The sequence below is a fragment of the Rhamphochromis sp. 'chilingali' genome (genome assembly GCF_963969265.1).
Source record: "Rhamphochromis sp. 'chilingali' genome assembly, chromosome: 19".
NCBI lineage: Eukaryota > Metazoa > Chordata > Actinopteri > Cichliformes > Cichlidae > Rhamphochromis > Rhamphochromis sp. 'chilingali'.
In genome coordinates this window covers 16,755,871-16,776,922 of record NC_137946.1, presented here as the reverse complement: position 1 = coordinate 16,776,922, position 21,052 = coordinate 16,755,871, and the positions used below count along the sequence as shown (strand labels likewise).

Genomic DNA, 21,052 nt, shown 5'->3' with positions numbered 1-21,052 from the left:
AAGTGTACTTTGCAACATTTCACAAAATCTGTTTTCAACATCAGGCTTTAACTGGTTCCTCATTCTAGTAGTAAGGGAAACAAAGGAATGCATTTCTATTTGACAGAAGCATGGTGGGGAAATTATTAAAATGTAATTATAGCTTAATTATATTATTTCCAGCTTACATCTTACTATAAATTACATTTTAATCGTGAACACAAATTGTATCTTATTTGATTTAAATGATTTGTTTCTTTGCTATCTATCCGTCTATCTTAAAATGAAATAAAACCCGAAGATCTTTAGTGTTAAACTTAAAGCATTAAGAAATAAAAAATAATGAAAATACAAAATTATAATACGGTTTTTTTATGTAAACATCACAGCAGAAATAAAAGTTTATAGTAATAAATATATCGATATACTGTACTGTTTCCCATGTGGTTCATACATGTCACGTGGTTTTTGATTTTCTTCTTCTTTTCTTTTTTTGCAAGTGCTATCTAGAATTTTACAGCCTCTAAGATTATCCATTTGCCTGGAAGAATCATGACGATAGTACTCTGTTACTGTGGCGATGATTGACCCTGAATCAGAGCCACGCCTACACCTTGAGCCACATTGTATTGCAGCAGGGCTTCTTTAAAAGGCGCACTTGCTCCAGTTCAGGCACACTTCAACAAACTCTCTCTAAACGCACTTCCTACTAACCACTCTCAGTTTTACCAGCATATGGAAATGGAAGACCAGATGGAAAGCCAGAAGAGGAGAGGAATGAGCAAAGAGGACTTGATATGTAAGCTGACTTTCAATATCATTATTATTATTACTTCGTGTTTTTAGGGTTCGATATCCTGTTACTGGCTGTGCTAAGTAAGCTATTACTATTACTACTACTACTTCATTCGAGAACAGAGTTATATCCTTCTCCAACAAGGCACAGTGTTATTGTTGGCCAACAATTACATGTAAAATATCATCCTTGTTCTGTGAGTCATTTTAGTATCAGTTTTATATCTGTATAGTCGGTGTGGAGATGGAAAGCAGCTAAACAGACTAGGGTTATAGTTTGACTCTATCGTCATAGTGACAGAAATCACATGCCACCAAGACAAACAGTCCCAAAGCATGTGACTTTTTTTTATGTGTGTGTGCACTGGTGAAAAGGAAGCGCTGTCATGTTCGCATGTATGGAAATGTCCTTTATGTGGGCGTTGATAAGGGGTTGTTTCCATATCACTTTTTACCCCATCTTTTTTATTATCACCAGCCTGTCGGACAAGATAATGCCAAACGGATAGCTGTGCGGGCAGCATTTCTATTTTTGACGTAGGTAAAATATTACCTGGGTGCAGAGATCGGTTAGTGTACTGAGACAGCTAAGATTTCCTTAAATGTCTTAGCTAAGTTTCTACAACTCAACTAAAAGTATGCAAGTATGCTTATTATTTTTTCTCTAAAATGAAATATACAGATATTAAAAACAGGCACAATGAAAGCTGTGATTGAAATAACATGATCATCTTGTATTATTTTTAAAATATATAACTTCTAAATAATAATGGATTTATATAGCGCTTTTCAAGGCACCCAAAGCGCTTTACAATGCCACTATTCATTCACTCTCACATTCACACACTGGTGGAGGCAAGCTACAGTTGTAGCCACAGCTGCACTGGGGCAGACTGACAGAAGCGAGGCTGCCATATCGCGCCATCGCCCCTCTGGCCAAGACCCGTAGGCAAGTAGGGTAAAGTGTCTTGCCCAGGGACACAACGACCAGGACAGAGAGCCCTGGGATCGAACCGGCGACCTTCCGGTTACAGATGCGATTCCCAACCCCCTGAGCCACGGTCGCCCAATAATAGCCATAGAACATATGAAACATCTGAGGTGGGTTTGCAAGGTGGATTGAAACGCCTGCAGACTTCAGTACAGTGGTCTCAGTCTCACAGCAACACATTCAAACCACAGGAAGCTGTTTCCTGTTGCTGATCGATGTCCTCTTGTTTGAAGGCATAAACAACACCTTTCTTTCTTCTTCTTCTTTTTTTTTTTTTTTTTACCACAGAAAAGATACCACAGAGCATAATAGCAAAATAAAGGTCATCTCTCAACTTTATATTAAAGTATACTTAAGATCATCCTATAGTAGCCCTGTTTAGTGATTCACATTGGAGTCATTTTGTAATGCTTTTATTGTAAACCATATAAAGAGGCTCAAATGCTGTTATTAGAGGTGAAACCTATTACACATAGCACCTCTCCCAAATTAATTTTTTTTAAAGGAGATGATATTGCATGACTAAACATTTGTGTAAACTGTAGGATGGAAAACTGAGTGTGAGTGTAATTGTCTGAAGGAAAATATGAATTACAACTGTGTAAACAGGCCTTCTTATTTACCCGTGCCTGCGCTCTGGTTTCCACCCACGCACTTTTGCATTGTGTGGCGGCCTACTTGGCAGATGAGGGTTAAAAGCCGTCCCTCAGGTGTCCTGTGTGGTAGATACAGAAAGCCAAAAGATCTCACCTCCAGTTCCAAAGGGATCCACAATAAATTTAAGCAGGTTAGTCATCTGGGACATTCTGTACTTATATGTCTCAGATAAGTTTTTTTTTTGCCTTGTTACAATTCCAGGCGCTCATTTTATTTTTATTATTCCCAATGAAAACCAGCTCACGTATAAAATAAGCAGATAAATTAGCCGTGAAGCTGAGACTTACGCTTCAACATTACAACATTTCCCTAATGCTGCTTAATAATCCAACATAAAGTTAAACATCATTGTTTAATGGCCACGTCACAAAACCGCAGAGAAAGACTGTACACCATGAGTCTGGAATACACTGACCCTTCTCTGTTTTTAATGGCTTCTTTTCACAAACAAAGCAGAAATCCCAAGATTGTATTGCGTGAGTAAATATTTCAGTGTGTGCACAGAGCATGGGAGAGTGTTTTCATGTGTACGCTAACAGTTTAGCTCTCTGTGTATCTGTGTTTGCTCTAGGATGGAAATCTGAGGAAATATACACAGATAGGTATCACAATAACAAAGAAAATATTTATTTTAATGGTTGACACGGACCTTTTGTTTATACCCAACATTTAAGATAAGCTGGAAATGTGAGGAGCAGTCCAACAATAAGACCATTATGAACTGTGGGAAAATATTAATTACAATTGTCGGCACGTAATCCACTTTTGAATAGTTTGTTGATCTTTTAGCAGCTGAAGCTTGAGAGCTTGAAGAAGATCTTTGTGTACCTCACCGAATCAGAACCAATTTTCTATGTAAGCGTGATTAAAGCTAATACTTATGACAAGGTAACTTTCCTCTCCATCCACGTATGGGTGTCAAAGTGTGCCAAACACATTTAAACACACGCCGTCTCTGTTTTTCTCTCTCTTTAGCCGAACGCACAGGGTCTTTGGGAGCGTGCGGCTGGATCATAGTTATACTCGCTGGCCTGTTCACAGTTCTGCTCTTCCCCATAACGATCTGGTTTTGTCTGAAGGTGAGCGAGATAACTAAATAAGCACAGTGGGCTGAGGAGCTGAAACCACAGTTTCCTTTGCTGCTGTGAACATGAACTCAGCTTGTGTTTTTGGTCTTGCAGATCGTTCAGGAGTATGAGCGAGCTGTCATCTTCCGACTGGGCCGCATCACAGACAGGAAGCCTAAAGGACCAGGTAGAAACGCTCAGGGTTTGCACATTTGTTGGGTTCTTAGACAAAAGAATTTGTATTTACTTTATTTATTTTGTCCACAGGAATTTTCTTTGTTTTGCCATGCACTGACTCCTTTGTGAAAGTGGATCTGCGAACCATTTCATTTGACATCCCACCACAAGAGGTAGGATTGTAGACGAACAACAAAATGATGTAAAATTGCCCCCTTGCAGCATTATAAAATGACTCATCATGCTGGTATATGTATTTCTTTTATAGATCCTGACCAAAGATTCAGTTACAGTTAGCGTAGATGGCGTGGTCTACTTCCGCGTCAGTGACCCCATCGCATCTGTGGCCAATGTTAGCAATGCTGACTTTTCCACCCGTCTGCTGGCACAAACCACCCTTAGAAATGTCCTGGGAACCAAGAACCTGGCTGAAGTCTTGTCTGACCGCGAGGGCATCGCTCACAGCATGCAGGTATAAAACGTGTGTGATGTGGTTTTTAGAGGTTTTTCAGAAGCCAGAAAATCCCCTTTAGATGAATCTGAATATGAAAAACCCAGTTCCATTTTATTTTTGGCATCATATTTCTAATACCTAAAAAAAGACTCGGATGTGCGTAGTATCTGCTCTGTTTCCCAAACATACTCTGTATTTACACTGTAAGCTGTAGCTGTGATCATCTCTTCTTCTTGACTTTTCCAGTCTAACTTGGATGAAGCCACAGACAACTGGGGGATCAAGGTGGAGCGTGTGGAGATAAAAGACGTGAAGCTGCCGGTTCAGCTGCAGAGGGCCATGGCCGCTGAGGCCGAGGCTGCGCGAGAGGCCAGGGCTAAGGTCTGGAAATGTCGCACATGAAATACTTCCTAGAAGTGCATTATTCATTTCACGCTTTTGACTTTTAAATGACTTATTTTGCATTTCCTGATTACTCACTCTGTTTTGATCCACGCACAGGTGATCGCAGCAGAGGGTGAGATGAATGCATCCCGGGCCCTGAAAGAGGCTTCCCTTGTGATTGCCGAGTCTCCCTCAGCCCTTCAGCTTCGCTACCTCCAGACTCTCAACACCATCGCAGCAGAGAAGAACTCCACCATTATCTTCCCCCTGCCCATGGATGTCATTTCCCACTTCATGAGGAAGTGAGGTCGCCGGCTTGATGACGCCTCAGCTTGTTGCTCATCGTGAAGCTTGAATCAAACGACTGATTTGCATATATGTGCATAAAAAAACAAAAAGCTGTTGCGAATGCCAAACAGTAATCACAGAAAATCTTCATGTTTACTTCAAGGTGTGACTTGACTAAACCTGTTGTTATTTGTCTAGAACAATATTCTGATAAACTTTTCCAGTAAGTTGTCTGCAATTCATTATACAGTGCATGAATGACTGAATGTTTTCTTATATTTCCGTAAATGAACAAAGCTTTTGCTGCTTTGTAATTATTGTGTTTGTAACATTCTTTATAGTTTATATTCTCATCGCTTAACAGATTATGTTATTTCTCTTTTGAATTTATTTGTTAACTACCAAAAGATTCTTTAATTTCCAAAAATAAAAGTAATATAAAAAGAAGTAACATCTTGTGTAGAGAATTATTTCGTGGCGTCTTAAAAGATGAGAAGATTGTTGTTTGAAGAAAAGACAAGTGATGACAAAAAGTAAGTCAGGGCTTTGAACTATTAAACTAGCTCTGAATATACAGCAGCTAAACACACGTTAGTACTACTAAAATGAACACAAGGATTTCCCTCACTTTTCTTAAACATTTTAATACTCTGCTCTCCCCCAAAAAGAACAAATCAAAGGCATCAACATACTGTGCATCACATTACATTGATGAACTATTTCATTCTTCATTTTCTAGGTCTCCTACGCTACAGTTACATTTTTGACAATCACAAATGCTGAGAGGTTAAATAAGAGAAAGGGAGAGCGATAAAACAGCAAAGACAGAAAAGAAAAACAAAACAAAAAACATGCTTCTATTACTCTGTTGGTGCACTAAGACACAGCTCATGTTGTAAATGTATTTACATTCAAACGTACAATCAGTGCCAGAACAAACAATATTCTGTAAACCTTGTTCCTCTACCAGTTCCAAAATGAGTCTTTGTATAGTTTACACACACAAATTCAAATTTAAGAGCTGAAAGTCGACAAACATTTGCTACGACAGCATTTAAATATTAAAATGGGCATTTTGCCCCCTAATAAATGGAATAAATTACTCGTGTATTACGGGGAGGCTCAGCCAAGTGCTACATGTTAAATGGCTGCTACATAGTCGTCAGACAAAAGGTCCTTGTATATTAAACAAAATCACATGAACAAATTGTAAAAAAGGAAAAAAAAAAAACCCTAAAACGCAGTAGTTAGGTTTTTGACATTCAGCACATAGTAAGATGTCCACAGGACACATTGCAGGGTCACTACAATACCAGTTTATTGTTTAGAAATGAAAGTCCATTCAGTGGTGAAATATTCATTAAATACGACACTGGTAACTTTGCGCTGTCACTTGTAAACAGTAGTTTTGTTGCATCCATGTTGACTGTAGTTTTTTGCAGCTTAAATAACTTTTTAGGAGAAACCTAAAGAATCTTTCAGTGTCGGTGAATTGTGGTCCTAAAAAAACTGAAAACACAGTGACTTTCTGACTGGCATGTTCTTTTTGACATTCTCAAAAACTGTTAGTATAGGTACAAAATCAGTCACAATTGAGATACTTTTTTTCCCCCCCTTTTCAACGCCAACATTTGCTCGTTTAAGAACAGTTAACCCTGTGTACGTCTCATACAAAAAAAAAGATCCATGAAAAGAATCCCGCTTCTATTTCTTTCTTTCTTTTCAGGACTGTCAAAAGTGCTGGTATAGCAAATACAACTTTAGTTAAAGGTAATGAAAAACTGGTAACTCAGAAACGCCATATATTTTACATGCTGGTAACATTTTCATCTGTAAGTGAACAGAAGATGTAACCAGGGGCGGTTTTAGAAATGTTAAGAATTGGTGCCCCCCGACGCAGCCCTATTCCCCCCTTTCATGCATCTATTAAACTATTAACAATATTTGATCAGCTTCTAAATCTAACTCATGCTCCTATTAGCGCTGCCAACTTCATCTTTTCTCCTGGGCCTGATGTATTTACAGTGACCCCTTTTTAACATATCTGGACTTTTTTAGCTTTGTTGTTGTTGTTGTTGTTGTTTATTTGTAAGTAAATCTGAGATTATACTGTACACAAATTTGATCTTGGCTTGTTCGAAGCTGGACGAGAGATTAAGACCCTGAGGGGAAGTTAATCTGAAGAGTACAGTACAGGAGGCAGGTATAACATACTGTGTGCTATAAAATATTTCTCATTTGTATATATCAGTTGTTGGTTTCTCTGTTGTATTTGATATAAATGAAAAATTATCTTGGGGAATATCTTGGAAATGTATAATGCTGTGTTGAGAAGCTCTCTCTATATTTATATAAAAAAGAAAGGATTTCTAATCTAATTTTAGAAAACAACTCCCTGAACAATATATTCTCGCACACCGGAAATCCAGCGTAGCTCGCAACAACATGATAATCAAAGAATAAAAAGTGTTGTTCAGATAAACAAACCAGAAGAATATCTGAAGAAGTTAACAGACCGAGAAAGGACTACGTTACTGTACTACACCACGAAGAGGTAAACGGAGGGTTCGTTTTTGAAAATTTACATAGCTTATAGATACTATATTTTACCATACGACACCATCAATGTACAGTTTTCTGCAGAAGTTTGTGCATCAGTGGGCAAATTACATTCTTTACAGCATGTTGTCTTATAAAAATCTTTAAGGTCTGTTAAGTTAACAAAGCTTTGATGCTTTAAAAGTTAGCTAGCTATTAAATAGTAAGATAGATTTTGTGCATGCTGCAAAGTTTTAAAGTTAATGAAACAAGAATCTGGGCATTAGGGTCTGAACAAAAGGGTTTCACTTCAAAAACTTTGCAGTCTCCTCAGAGGTGCAAAACTTTTGCAAAAAACTGCATGTGTGAAGACAACCAGTCACATAATATGCAGTATATCCGCTTTCTCCTCAGGTACATCACGTTCGACTTGTGACCTGTAGGTGATATTTTATAAGTAACTAACGCCATTTATCTTCTTCACACCTCGAGCTTAATAAATAGACAAATCACAGCAATAATAAGTTCCATGTTAAAACTGGAAGACTTTCACAGTACATGCTTGCTAAGTAGCAAAACACATGTAATAAATTAGATAGAAACGTTTCTTTATAAAGAAATCCACAACATTTAAAACAGTGATTCCTGTGCTAGGTTTTCCCCCCTTAGCTTTGAGCTCCGCGGTAGCTGTGTGATTTTTGTTGACGTTGCCGTTGAGCTAGAGACACAACAGACGGCACATTCCCACTGAGGTAAATCCAAAATGGCAGACATAGTTTTTGCAAGTTGACCTGAGGGATCCCAGAAGTGAAGAGTAGCTCATGTGTAGGAAGACCTGGCAAGGTTTTAAAAGACATAAGTTCTTTGTGTTTTGCTGATAAAAATGGCTGGGGTTCCAAGTAAATCTGTCAGCTAAAATTAAGTAATTACAAAATTTTAAATACAGTTTGAGGAAGGTAAGAAACATGACTTTTAGGTGTTTTTTTTAATATACAAACCAATTCTTTATCCAAAGTCCTTTATAAATAAAACATTGGTCGTTCTCTGCTGGTGAGGTTGCAGGACCCAGTTTAAGGCGCTTTGTTAGGGATTTTTTTAGAGATACAATCCAAAAAAGGAGAAACATTAATTCATGATTTCATGAAAGCATGGGAAACTAATCCCAATTAGAAATTATAGCTTATTTTACATAGTTGATATATTTGTGTTCGTACCACCCCAGAGTATGTGCTGTGGTGCCAGCAGTGTGCTACTTTCCATCTGTAAATGTGCGCTGTTGTACTATGTACTGTGCAGGACTCACAACTACCCATGCAGGGGAAGTTTACAGCACCGTTTGTGCCGCTATCATACATTATCTACAACCTACAAGTCAAGACTATTTCAGTAAAAGTGTGGGCTGGGAAAAAGGAGCTTGCTGTCATTATCACAGTATGTATCCACATTGTATTTCTGTGTATGATGATACTTTCATATGATGGACACCAACAGCTGTAGAGCCTGATAAAAGTACAGGACTGTGTAACCTCATTGCTTTAGCACTGAGTGTACAGTCTGTCCAGTTTATGCTGTGATGACTGGAAACCACAGGCTTGCAAAAAACAACAAACTGAAGGTTGGGAAAGAGAAAATAAAATAAAGGTCAAATGAGTCAGAAGAGAAAATTGAGAAGGGAAAGAACTTATCTCTGCAAAGAGCTGAGAGAAGTATTTGAATTACAGCGACTGCGTGATGCCCTGTGCGTGGGTGTGACATGGGTGGGTGAGTAATTCTGATTAGTTACTGCCCTGTGTGTGGGTGTGGCTGGTCCCGGTGAGAGATTCTGATTGGTAGCAGCAGCTCTGTGGGAGGGAGAGGAGTACTGGGCCTGCTGAGGACAGCCATGGCAGTGAGTGGGGGAGTCACACCCTGCTACAGGTGAAGAGGAAAATAATGGGGATGAGGGAAGTGGTGAGGTAGAGAAGGAGCGGTGGAGCGGGGAGGACGCTGGAGACACGAGAGGGCTGGTCTGGAGACGCCACAGCAACTCCTCGTTGTTCCGACTCAGGCGCTTCTTCTCAGTGCTCTCCTTCTCAACGGACTCGTGGAGGTTTGCGTTCTCCTCAGACAGTTGTCTGCAGGGAAAAAGACAAAAAGGGAGGTAAAGTTAACTTTCACCTCAAAGGTTGACTCTGGATGTACCTACAGGAGAGGTAGGCATGAAGTAGTGAATGCTGAGCATTAATGTTAATGATGATGCCTCTTACCTGGACAGGGCTAGGTTCTTTTCAATGCGAGCTTTAAGATCTTCATTCTGCTGTTGCAGAACCTGCACTTTTTCCTCGAGGAACACGTTCTTTTGGGCCTGCTCAAAAGCAGAAAACAACCATACCGCAATCTATCATTATACAGACCACACTGACCTTTCTGTCTATTCAAAATAGTGCGAATTTGTGGAAAAGGCAGCGTAGAAGATGCTGGTTACGGTGGCTTATTTGAGCCTACCACTTTCTCCAGGTCAGAGATCTTCTTCTCCTGCTGGTGTATCTGCTGGTTCTTCATTTCCACGACCTCCTTCAAACTCTTGAGGTCTTGCTCGATGTGTTGATATGGCGCTAAAGCATCCTGCCAAAAAATAAGCGCATTTAAAAATAAATGAATGAAAGGGAGTGTTTGAATAAAAGGCACCCAGCGTCTCAGAAGTATGCCAAGTTTCTGTTTGCGCTCTTTGTATATATATGCAGGGTATTTACTCACCACTATCTGTTCATCTGTGCTCCTCCTCAAAGCCTCCTCAAAGCGTTTGGCCTTGTCCCTCAGACTCTGGTTTTGAAAGGTGAGCGTATCCACTTGATCCTGAGAAAATGCACACACAAAAATACAAGATTACACACTGTACCAGTACAGACGTCTATGTTTAAACCTAAAAAAAAGATCTTCTTTTCAGTATCATACCTGTAGAGAAAGTCTAAGCTTCTCAAAGTCCTCCTCTAGAAGGATCTTCTGTTGCTCGTGAGCTTTCCTTAAGTCTATGTGCAGATTTAGAAGGATGATAAAAGAAGAGAGCTGGTGTGACTCCCTGCAGTGCTTGCATCATATTGTGTTTTTTTTTTTATTAAACAAACCCCACATTCATACCTCTCATAGTACGGGCATGCTCTTCATGGAGTGTTGCCATGGTGATGTTGTGCATGTCTCTGAGTTCCTGAATGGCTGCCTGATGGCTGACTGTCATCTCTTCGATCTAACGCACAGCCACACACGTGTACACGTGCACGTTAAAGCCAGCTAATAACAGAAACAAACCAGTCACCTCCCACCGATGCCTTTCTCCTACCTGCTCCTGCTGTTGAGTCCTACACTCCTCCATCTCTGACCGATGCTCCGCCTTCAGGTGCTCCGCCTCTGCTGAGTGACACTTCCTGAGTCCTTCCTCCACAGCAGCCAGCTCTGCCTCCTGTTGCAGCTGCAGCTCCTGCAGCTCTCGCTCAAACGCCACCTCCAGCGCTGCCTTCTCTCTCTGGAGTCTCTCCCAGCGCACTGAGTTTGAGGCTGTGCATGAAGTACATCTAGTCATCTAGTTATGCGATGAGGACACTAGCAGCTATAGAAAGCTTAAAACCAACATTTCTATTTGGAAATCATTAATGCAAGTCGTTTTATGTTGAAATATAAAATGTAAAAATAAAAATATCTGCCTTTTACACTGATTACACCTTTACAATTCACTGTATGAACAGCCCAGGTGTGAATAATAGGTAGTTATAATGGTCTAGTGATTCTAACTAGAATACATTAACTGTGCTTTAGTTAATGTAACAGCCGTACATTACTTTAAGTGATTTGATTTTTACCCATTTCCTCTCTGATCTTTTGCATTTCCAAAGACAACTTCCTTTGATTTTCTTCTGCGGTTTCATTCTGAAAAACAAAAATGAACGTCATTGTTGACACAGTGCACAGCCCAAGTACAAATCAACTGGAATTCTTAAACTCAAATGACCTCAGACTGGCCTTGAATTTGGCCAAAGAGAATAATAAAAGTTTAAATAATGAACAGAAGGCCAATAGTCTATCTTTGAAATGATTTAATTATGGATTTACTGGCCTTTTAACTACAAAAAACTTGTTGACACTGGGTTTGTTTGGCATTTTAGCTGCAGTACTGACTGCTTTAGTGACATTTAAAAGATTTGACAGAAAAATAAACATTGTAAGAACCTGTTAAATAATCTGAATTTAGTAAAGTAGAAAAAAGTCTAGCTCATGCCCTAAATTGAGTATTACTGCTTTGTACAATTCACTTACTAGGATGTTATTTGTGAGGCTACAGGTAAGGTTGATGGGTATATTAACAGATGCGTTTTTCATTCATTAACCAACGTAGTGGACAGCATGCTTTGATTTGAAATGTACCCAAAAATCCACACTGCCACAAACAGCTCTTAATCTTTACCTTAAATAGCAGTAAGGGATTTTTTTTTTACTGCCAGAAAAAAAAATTCTGTTGCTAATCAGAAGCTTTCCAGATGTTATTGCACTGATTAAAGCCTCAAACCATATCAGAGCCCTGACTGTGGTTCACAGATGGCTGTAGACATTCACTTTACTTCTCTCATACATGATGACGATGATTCAAACCAAAAGTTTCAAATTTGCATTTTCTTGTTGGTGCAAAAATACTCTTTTATGTCAGATTATGTTGTCTTTAGTAATTTTGGTAGGCTCTGCTTGAGAAAAGGGAAACATATGTGCGTTTGTGACACATAACAAAGTGCCCAAAGACACAATTTCAAATAGTTTTTTTGCTAAGTTGTGTATTATGTTTAGACACCACACTAGTTTAGGTGTTTTTTTTGTGTGTGAATGATTCATAGGTTAATGTTAAGTGTCTTAAACAAAAGGCCATTCATCAGAAAATGGTCGGGTTCACGTACAGGACTGAAAATGAGTGAAAAAGCAGCCAATGATGCCAAAGACCTTCAGAAACCCTACCTACCGCTTAACACCACTTTAAAAAAGTACAAGAAAGTCTGGCTTATACAGAACTGTTTACACAGTATTATATACAATGCTCTAGCTGTAGTTTTTGACTGATGCCAGCAGAGGGAGCTCAAATCCACTCAAAAGTCACACTTGTACTTTCCCTGTCTTGAATATCTGCAGTGTGGACCTGTGATTGCAGCACTCAGACAATGACCATAAAGAAGTCAGACAGTCCCCCGACAGTCTGGCACTGGTATTACTACCACAGCACCTCAGAGGTGAAATCATCCCATTAGACAGAGAACTGGATGAAACCAGATCAGTGACACACTGAACTCTGGTAGACCCTTTCCACAGTCACACTGTTCAAACTGTTTGTCATCCAGCATGTCATTGACCATGCTGTGAACACTTCATGCTGTTAAATACTGCATGTGCCCTTAAATTCACGCGTGTGCACTGTGTGCACGTGTGTCATACATATTAGGCTTGGTGTAAACACTAAGACTGCGGTATTATGTTGTAAATCTGCATGGGATGGCAGGTGAACCTTTAAGCCTTAATATGGTGATTACAGTAATACTGTGCACAGTATCATTCCAGTTCGCTACCTTGAGGCAATAATGCTGAGTGGTGACTATGAAAGCTTCTAGACCCAGCGAAGTCTTCTTCAGTTCATCTCTAAGAGCTTTCAGCTGCCTCTCCTGCTGTTCGCAGCGTCCCTGCAGCCTCTGAACCTGAAAAGCGACACAGAATAATACCAGAATGAACAGCCCAAACGGTGCTGCAGAGTTTCTCAGTTACCCACCTCTTCTCTTTGCTTTTCTTTTTCTCTCTCCTCCGCTTGCCTCTGTTTCTCTTTCTGTTGAGCCTCCTCTTTCTCTCTCTGCAGGTTCTCCTGCTGTTCTTGCTGTAGCCTCAGGGGGGCCACGCGGCGAGGGGAACCAGAGGGAGCTGAGCCCCGGACTGCTGCTGCACGCAACAAAGACAATCAAATAAGGTTAGAATGAGCGTGTGTGTATGTGTATGTGTGTGTGTGTGTGTGTGTGTTTTAAGGAAACTAACAAGACATTAGGGACTCACAAATGTATCAACTGAACATCAGCCAATTAAACATATATACCGAAGTTTATGTGTTCTGTCACATCAGTTTTAGTGTTGAATGACAGTGACAAAAAGGAGAGGCACTTTTAAAACAGTTCAGTAGTTTCCCAGCATAAAGAGGTAACAAACAGGAAGTAAATACATGAAACCAAAAAAATATCCTTAATGGAATCTGGCAATTTTAAACATCAAAATTCAACTGGTGAATCAGTGATCGCATTTTCAGGATAAATGGTAGTAATTTAATTAAATCTATTTTTTAATACAGTCTTCAGGTAGTTTCTCATAATGAACCATTTAAACTCATGATAAATGTGTAAACTTCTCTCATATAACGATTTAACACCACGATTATGCTAACGTGGGTGTTTTATTTACAACATGCATATGTAAAGAAACATTTGGGCACATCAAAGTAACGGTGTCTGAAGGGGCACAATCATTAAATCATAGCTGACACACAAGCAAGGCGATTAACCCTTGCGCCACCTTGTTACAGTGCGAGTGTGTGTATACCATAAAATTTACTCTATATTAGCAACAGACTCACAAACCAGCCTGTAGGTGGAAATGTGCTTGCACACAAAATAAAATCACAGCAGAACACCAAATCACCTGCCTCAACGTTATAATTCAGGCCTGCTGGAGCATGGGGAGTGGTCTCCATGGCAACACGAGGCTGGGCTTGGGGAGCAGGGTCCCAGGTAATGAGTGCAAAATTGTTTGGAGGGAGGTGGGGGTGCGGAGGGTAAAATACAAAAAAAAAGAAAGAAAAAAAGAGCAACGAACGGATAGAGCGGAATAGCTGCAGATGAACTGAATAACTGTCTTGGTGATTGATGTCTATAACCCGTTTAACCAAATATAACCAAAGGGCTTTGGGTAGAAATGTAACACATTAGTAGGAGTAGCTCTCTGAAAAAATGACAGAAATAAAGACCAAAAGGTAAAAAACTGCAGAGATGTTTTGATGTCATCTGTTAAAAAAATGCAAGCGTCAGCAATTGTTCCAGAGCTCCATCTATCTCAATGTCCTTTCTTTGCCTTGAAGCCTTATTAGGAATCCCTTTCCCTTATTTTCAGCAAATGCTCTCTGCCTCTTTTTCAGGCACATGTGCACAAGCATGCATGTGCACACACCTAGACATGTGCAGGTTCTAGTTGAAAGGTTAGAGAGAGGATACTGAATACTAAATGAGCCTATATGGATGAGTGTGAAGGCAGCGTGCAGATGAGAGCGGAGAGGTGGATGGATGAGAAATAACGATGCAAGAAACAATGAGAAAAGGTAATGGCAAATCTTGCGGAGAGCATAGATGGAAGTGTTTGTCTGTGTGTTTTTAGGGTGTTCTTAAAGATATCAAGGCCGAGATATTCACGAGGTGAATATCAGTTTCACTTTCTCTCGCTAGCATCTTGCTGGGATCGTGTCCAGAGCAACTTCAAGGTGGAACAACAGTGTGCAAATTTCAGTAAACAAGAGCAAAATCAATGATGCTGGGAATTTGAAAGAAGAAAAATGCTTTCATTTTGGGACCGTGTAGGAGTAGACGAGGTCCGAGAAAGTAGCAGTAAAGACAAAGGTGAACAGCAGCACCAAAGTGAGAAAATAAGTGGCCTGAGGAGATGTGTTTGACTCTGCTAGGAAACATCTGGATTCTCTCCGCAATCCCAAAAGAAAATTACTCTGCTCTTTCCAGACCACATGGATGAAACCACAACATAGAAGAAATTGTTAAATATCACAAATCTCTACCTCAAACTGTTTAGAACCACATCTGGGTATTAGAAATATTTGGGGGGCGGGACACCCCAGAGCAGAGTGAGGTGGAGCTATACAATACGTGTCTTATTGATCAGGATGAATAGTGTACAATTAGTCAGCCACCGGGATTCTGGCACAGGCTTTTTTAATTACATACAATTTGACTTGCCATCGTAGGACAAGCACAGGTGTCTATATTACCATCAATAGTTTTCTGCCCCTGTGTGCGAGTCAAACTGTTCGATTTCTAGCACCTCTGTTTTGTATTGTAGACAAAGAAAACCACTATTCCATATATCTACACTTTGCATAATAACAAAGAGGAAAAACTTACCTGGAGACTGAGGTTTGGGAGGAACCACAGCCAGCCTTTTTGGAGAGGACGGGAGAGAACGTGTGACTTCTGAACTCCGCTGAAACTCCTTCCTGCTCACTGTCACAACAGAAGGTGTTGATTAGGCTCCGAATATCACACAGTGACATTTGGCTAGTACAGCATGTCAGATATACACACATGAGTGTCAAATCGACTTTGCCTGCCTGCCTCAATCTTTTTTTATTGTACTTTTTTCCATTTCTTGGCTGATTTTCCTCCTCTCCTAACTTTTTTCCAATCTTTCCAGTTACCCCTTCTGCTTTCATCTCCAGCTACATCCCCCTTGCTGTGTAGTATAACTATGTCCCACAGGATTGCGGGTCAAAAAGAAGCTGAGCAGATGTGCTAAAAATCCTCCTTCGTCTATGTGACACTATTGCACTTTGTAGTCAAGACAGGAAACAATTAGGAACTCCCAATGATTTATTAATATTATTTCAACCCTCAAAAACATTCTCCTGCGTTTCACATTGAATCTTTTGCAGAATAGTGAATGTAAGAACAAGTGGCTGGATTTGAAACAAGTACACGGGAGCTCGAAATGTAGAAAATTGGCGCGAAAAATTCTAAGTGGAGGAGAAAAAAGAGGTGACGCAAATAAAGAAGTAGGAAGGAAGGAAGTTTCAAGAGGTTAGCAGGGAGACTGGTGTGAAGAAGGCAGGAGAGTGGGAGCGAGACCTTGAAAAGAAACTAATTAGACCTGTTACAGGAAAGAAGCCTCTGATCCTGAACAAATCCCCATATAACCCTGGAGGTTTCTTTTGCTCTGCAGCAACACTGTGTGTGCGGTGTTCAGTGTGCATGTTTTGGTAAAATCATGCAAATGTGGCTCTCAGAGGGAATCTTTATTGCCACACACTGTCACATCACATCACCGTACTGACTCGAACACACAGTGAGGCTTTGTAGAATCTGAATTTAAATCTGGATGGGCTACTTGAAAATAAAAGGTCAGCAGATGCTTGTGATGTGAAGCTGTTTAGGATAGCACAGCTACATTTCCCATTGCCTACACGGAACACCATGCTTGTATGAGCACCTTTTCCAAACAAGTAGAACATGTTCAGATGACGATACAGATATTTTTTACATGAAATAACCGTTGTTATTTTTTACAGGCTGAAGCAGAAATACACGTGCTCATGACATGTTACTTCAGTTTTTTTGCTGCTAAAAGTGTTTCTACAAGTTACTTAATCATGGGGGTGTATTTAGTTTTTCCACATACAGTTTCTGCATTTCTGTCAGGGTCCTGGGTCTGAGCGACCCAGGATCCCTGGGCAGTCATGGACTTGTGATATTATATGTATTTTTGGTGTTGCTGCCCCTCTTCTCCATGTTTGTAGATATGAGTGTGTGTGTGTGGGTGTGTGTATGGGTGCAGGTGTGTCTGAACACTTGTTTACAGGCGCCTTCAGGCCTGGTGGGTGTGGCCCTGCTAGGGGACTGGCCACACCCAAGCCACACACCTGCTGCTGATCACGGCTCGTCGGGGGAGCTACTTAGGAGAGTCTTGGAGCTCCCACCGATGTGGGATCATTGAGTTAGACTCCCAAGTCAGTGTTACTCCAGGAAGTACTGATCGTGTTTGCCCGCGGGGGTCAGTGTCTAACGGCTGCTTCCATTGTTTTCCCTGCAGGAGGAGCATGGAGAGGAAGGACAGCACGCACAGGGTGTGCACAGTCACGACAGCGGGGCGCACGAACACGGACGCCACTGGAAGACACACGCGGGAGTCTTGGGGAGCACGGGGATTAATTGTGCATCAGTATTTACCGCACTGTAAATAAACGCACAGTCTACACACAGAGCTCCGCGCTTGGGTCCTCACTCCCTACATCCCCACGGTCTGCCAGCCAGACCGTGACAATTTTGGCTTGATTTTTGGTAAATAAATAATAAATAATGAAACACTGCATGTGTTGGTGCTCATCTGAGGTTCTATTTACCTCATTGTGGGACCTGATGCATAAAACCTTAGAATTCAAAGATGGTGTACCTTCTGTTTTATTGCCATGACTGTACATATGAGTCTGTACAACCATATAGAGAGCCAAAAAAAGCCTTAATGCAACGCTAATATAAAAAAAGGGTATGAGTCAGGTTGCCAGGAACTTTCTACATCAATAATTCATAACACACTCTGTATCAGCTCAGGGCACACAGGGTGAAGGATATTTTCTCATCCCCACAACACCGTCTGCATCCCTGATAAGAACCTGTTGGCAACAATAGCGATGTCTGCATTGTTTTGTCTCAAATGTATTTCGCTTATGTCACAGAAGAGAACATGTAGCTCTGTGTCATCTATTCAAGCAGAAGCAGGACATTTTTATAACATCATATAAATGTGGCAGAGTGAAGTGCGATACTATGGAGCGCCTGGTGTTACTTCATGTATGATAATACAAATGCATTTGAAAAAGAATATTGCTGCTGTCAATTCCATCCTCTTATTCCTGGTGGCACTCGATTGGATATGCTGCATAGTGTGCCTCCTCTAATGTGGATTTCTCATGATATTTTTAATTATTTTAACATATGTGCACAATACGTGCCTGTAAACCACATATGTGACCACAGCGTGAGACAATAGGACACAATCTGTTACTGGAAACATGCATCTCTCTCTTTTGCACACATCCATAGAGAACAAATGTGCATGTAAAATATATATTTCCTACATTTACTACACAGAGCTTATGGGTTTCGACTGATGTGTGGTAGTGCAGAAATGTTAGCTGTGCCAACTCACAGAAAAAACAAAAAAATGCTTTCAGTTTTATCAAACCAAGACTCTGTGCGGTGTTCCAGGAAAACTACTGACCTCCAGGGGAGCTTCTTGACTGGGGTGGCAGGTAGCGTCGGGGCAGTGCCGGAGTGGAGGGGGGCTGGAGGCTGTTGCTGCGACATTGTGCCCCTCTCTGGTGATCTGTTGACGCAGTGCCAGTTGTCACTCTATGAAGAGGAGGCTCCTCACTCACACTCAGACCTAGAATACAAAAAAAACAAAAACCAACTCATTACCTTCAGAGTTTTCTGCCCTATTTTCTGTATTTCACATCTCTTGCGATCACATATTATTCCTATAACTGGACAGGGTTATATTCTGACTGAATTTAGGGTCACTGGACCGGGAAATGGTTTCTAACCTCAGGGTCTCACTGCTGCTGCCCCCAATTTCTTGTCCGTTAACCTGGGACATACACTTGTCTTTCATATACCCACACAATCTCAAACACACACACATACAGGGATTTGTTTACACAGGGAAACATCGACAGGCATACAATACTTGGAACATGTATACTTGCAGTGATTACTGCTCTTCCTGACTCTTAATGGAGCTCTAATCTATTGAAAAACTGACAGATAGTTTACACACTCTCTCTCGCACGGCATAAATCCTGCTCATCTCCCCGTTCCTGATCAATAGTGACACAAGAGATTACCGGCATTTCTCAAGCTTCAAAATTTTTCCATCAAACAGGGATTAAGAATTGGTTTTAAAGCTGATCGAAAGAAGCTATGAAATTATCATTAAGCCATTTAGCACAACTTGTACCTCACTGTAACGCAAGTTGGTTGCTTAACAACACAGGAAAAAAATCCTGTTTGAATGTATCTATCAATACTTTCCTTTGACCAGCCGCAAGCCCATAGTGACTGCAAACTTACTTTGCTCTTTGATGCATGAATATTGTGCAAATATAAAAACAGCAATATTATATGTAATATTCCAGAAGCAGGAAACAACCTGGACAGGTCACCAGTCCATCACTGCAAACTCTCACATCCACCCCTACAGCCAATTTAGAGTCACCAGTTAACCTTACTAGCATGTCTTATTGTTCACTGATTTGTCAGCACACAGTTGACATATGTTGCATTCCCCAAGCTTCCATATTATCCCAGAGCTCCTCTGGGAGTTCATTACTAAGGCTGCTGACAGTCTGACAGCATTTCTTTCTCATTAACCAGCTGAAGATATGGTCAGTTTATCTCATTCAAATCTAATCTTGGAGAGAGGAGTGGACTACGTTCACAGAGCTCTGTGGCTCAACCTGTCAGCATCCTTTATATTAGAGGTTTAAAAGATGAAAACCTAGCCTAGAACATTTAAACTGAGTTGACATAGATCAGTTGGCTGGCTGATATAAACAGAGATGAGCTCATTCGTCAGAGGTCAAATATGGACAAATGAACTCCCGGAGCACAGAGAGGAAGAGAAAACGATGATGTGGGGAATACAAAACTGGGGAATGCTGTGAAAGAGAAGATGGCGACTATTTTGAGGGCTTAGAGAAGGAGAAAAGGGGGGATGCATTTCATTATCAAGCTGATATGCATCACTTATTGGCTAATTGCCAGCTGATGATGGATAACAGAGAAAGAAAGAGGGAAAAGGCTGGATGCATGGAATTAGGAGGAAGGCAACAAAAGGATATAAAAAGACCTACAAGGAGCAATAATTGGTGCTGCAATGGAGCCGGCAGCAAGCTTAGTATTTTACAGAGACGGATGAAAAATAGCAAAGAAATGAAAAAGGGACCATGAATAAGAGGAAACAGCTGGGAACAAAAGACAGCAGGCTTTTGTTCTCAGCGGGAGGCCATTTTATTGGATGGGTTTGTTCCTCATAGCTAAACCAAGACCAGCAGAACTGACCTGGCTTTTTGGTTTTCACTGGTATTCACTGGCAAAAACGACATTTTAATTTGAAAGTGAAATAGTCAAATGCTTCGTTCTCACTGCGACATGAACTCTTTTGGTGTTTTTCACATTCACATTTATAGCACGGAACTGATCAAGCCCATTCACGTTGAAAGTAACCCAGGGGGAATGCATCCAGGTGCAAACATGCATACGCAGGCGCTGATGTAGGAGCTTGCAGTGCAGCTTGCAGTGCTGACATGGCAAATCAATAGCCCCCCTTTTTTTCCTGAAAAACACCTACCACCCAACAAAAAGGCGAATGATGTATTATGTATTATATGAAAAGAAGAACCATGCGGTAACAGATTCTTTGAGATATTTGTAAGATAACTAATGAAGCAGGTAAAGGGGTTACATTGGTCCTGTTTTAAGTCAGGGCAGCACGGTGGTGGTTAGCACTGTTGCCTCACACCAAGAAGATCGTGACTTTGATTTCACCATATTTCCTTCATGTCCTTTCCTTCACCAGCTCTCTCCCAAAGACAAATAACCTAGTTGGGTTAGGTTAACTGCTGATTCTAAATTGTCATAGGTGTGAATGTGAGAGCATATTGTTGTCTGTCTCTCTGCGTTAGCCCTGCAACAGACTGGCGACCTGTCCAGGGTGTACTCTGCCGTTCATCACATGTTAACTGGGATAGGCTCCTGCGACCCTGATAAGAACAAGTGGAAGAGTATAGATGTTTTAAGTTGTGGTTTGTGAGCATTTCTCGTTAATACCTACTGAGCTGGAGGTACTCGTGTCCTGTATACTGTATAAATAGATGAAGCAGCCTCACAGTGCGCAAATATTTCA

The 21,052-nt window shown here is 40.7% G+C and overlaps 2 protein-coding genes across 3 annotated transcripts in view; one reads left to right on the top strand and one right to left on the bottom strand.

Annotated features, from left to right (window-relative positions):
• Nucleotides 1-505: 505 nt before the first annotated feature.
• On the top strand, nt 506-5,239 carry stoml3b (stomatin (EPB72)-like 3b). The gene is made up of 7 exons (XM_080867410.1): nt 506-778; nt 3,398-3,501; nt 3,604-3,676; nt 3,757-3,839; nt 3,935-4,138; nt 4,367-4,501; nt 4,622-5,239. Exons 1-7 carry the CDS (start codon nt 715-717, stop codon nt 4,808-4,810), a joined length of 852 nt encoding a protein of 283 aa, XP_080723536.1. The 5' UTR covers nt 506-714; the 3' UTR covers nt 4,811-5,239.
• Nucleotides 5,240-5,427: 188 nt separating this feature from the next.
• Nucleotides 5,428-21,052, bottom strand: part of mtus2a (microtubule associated tumor suppressor candidate 2a) — a 45,859-nt gene continuing 30,234 nt past the window's right edge. The window contains exons 5-16 of one of the 2 annotated variants that reach the window (XM_080866536.1): nt 18,368-18,532; nt 15,499-15,597; nt 13,104-13,267; nt 12,907-13,032; nt 11,164-11,230; nt 10,647-10,861; nt 10,448-10,553; nt 10,265-10,338; nt 10,067-10,165; nt 9,815-9,934; nt 9,577-9,677; nt 5,428-9,444 (exon numbers count right to left, since the gene is read on the bottom strand). In XM_080866536.1, coding sequence (XP_080722662.1) covers nt 9,012-9,444; nt 9,577-9,677; nt 9,815-9,934; nt 10,067-10,165; nt 10,265-10,338; nt 10,448-10,553; nt 10,647-10,861; nt 11,164-11,230; nt 12,907-13,032; nt 13,104-13,267; nt 15,499-15,597; nt 18,368-18,532 — 1,769 coding nt within the window. In that variant the 3' untranslated portion in view covers nt 5,428-9,011. The remainder of the gene's footprint in view (nt 9,445-9,576; nt 9,678-9,814; nt 9,935-10,066; nt 10,166-10,264; nt 10,339-10,447; nt 10,554-10,646; nt 10,862-11,163; nt 11,231-12,906; nt 13,033-13,103; nt 13,268-15,498; nt 15,598-18,367; nt 18,533-21,052) is intronic. The other variant, XM_080866537.1, reaches the window with a different exon arrangement.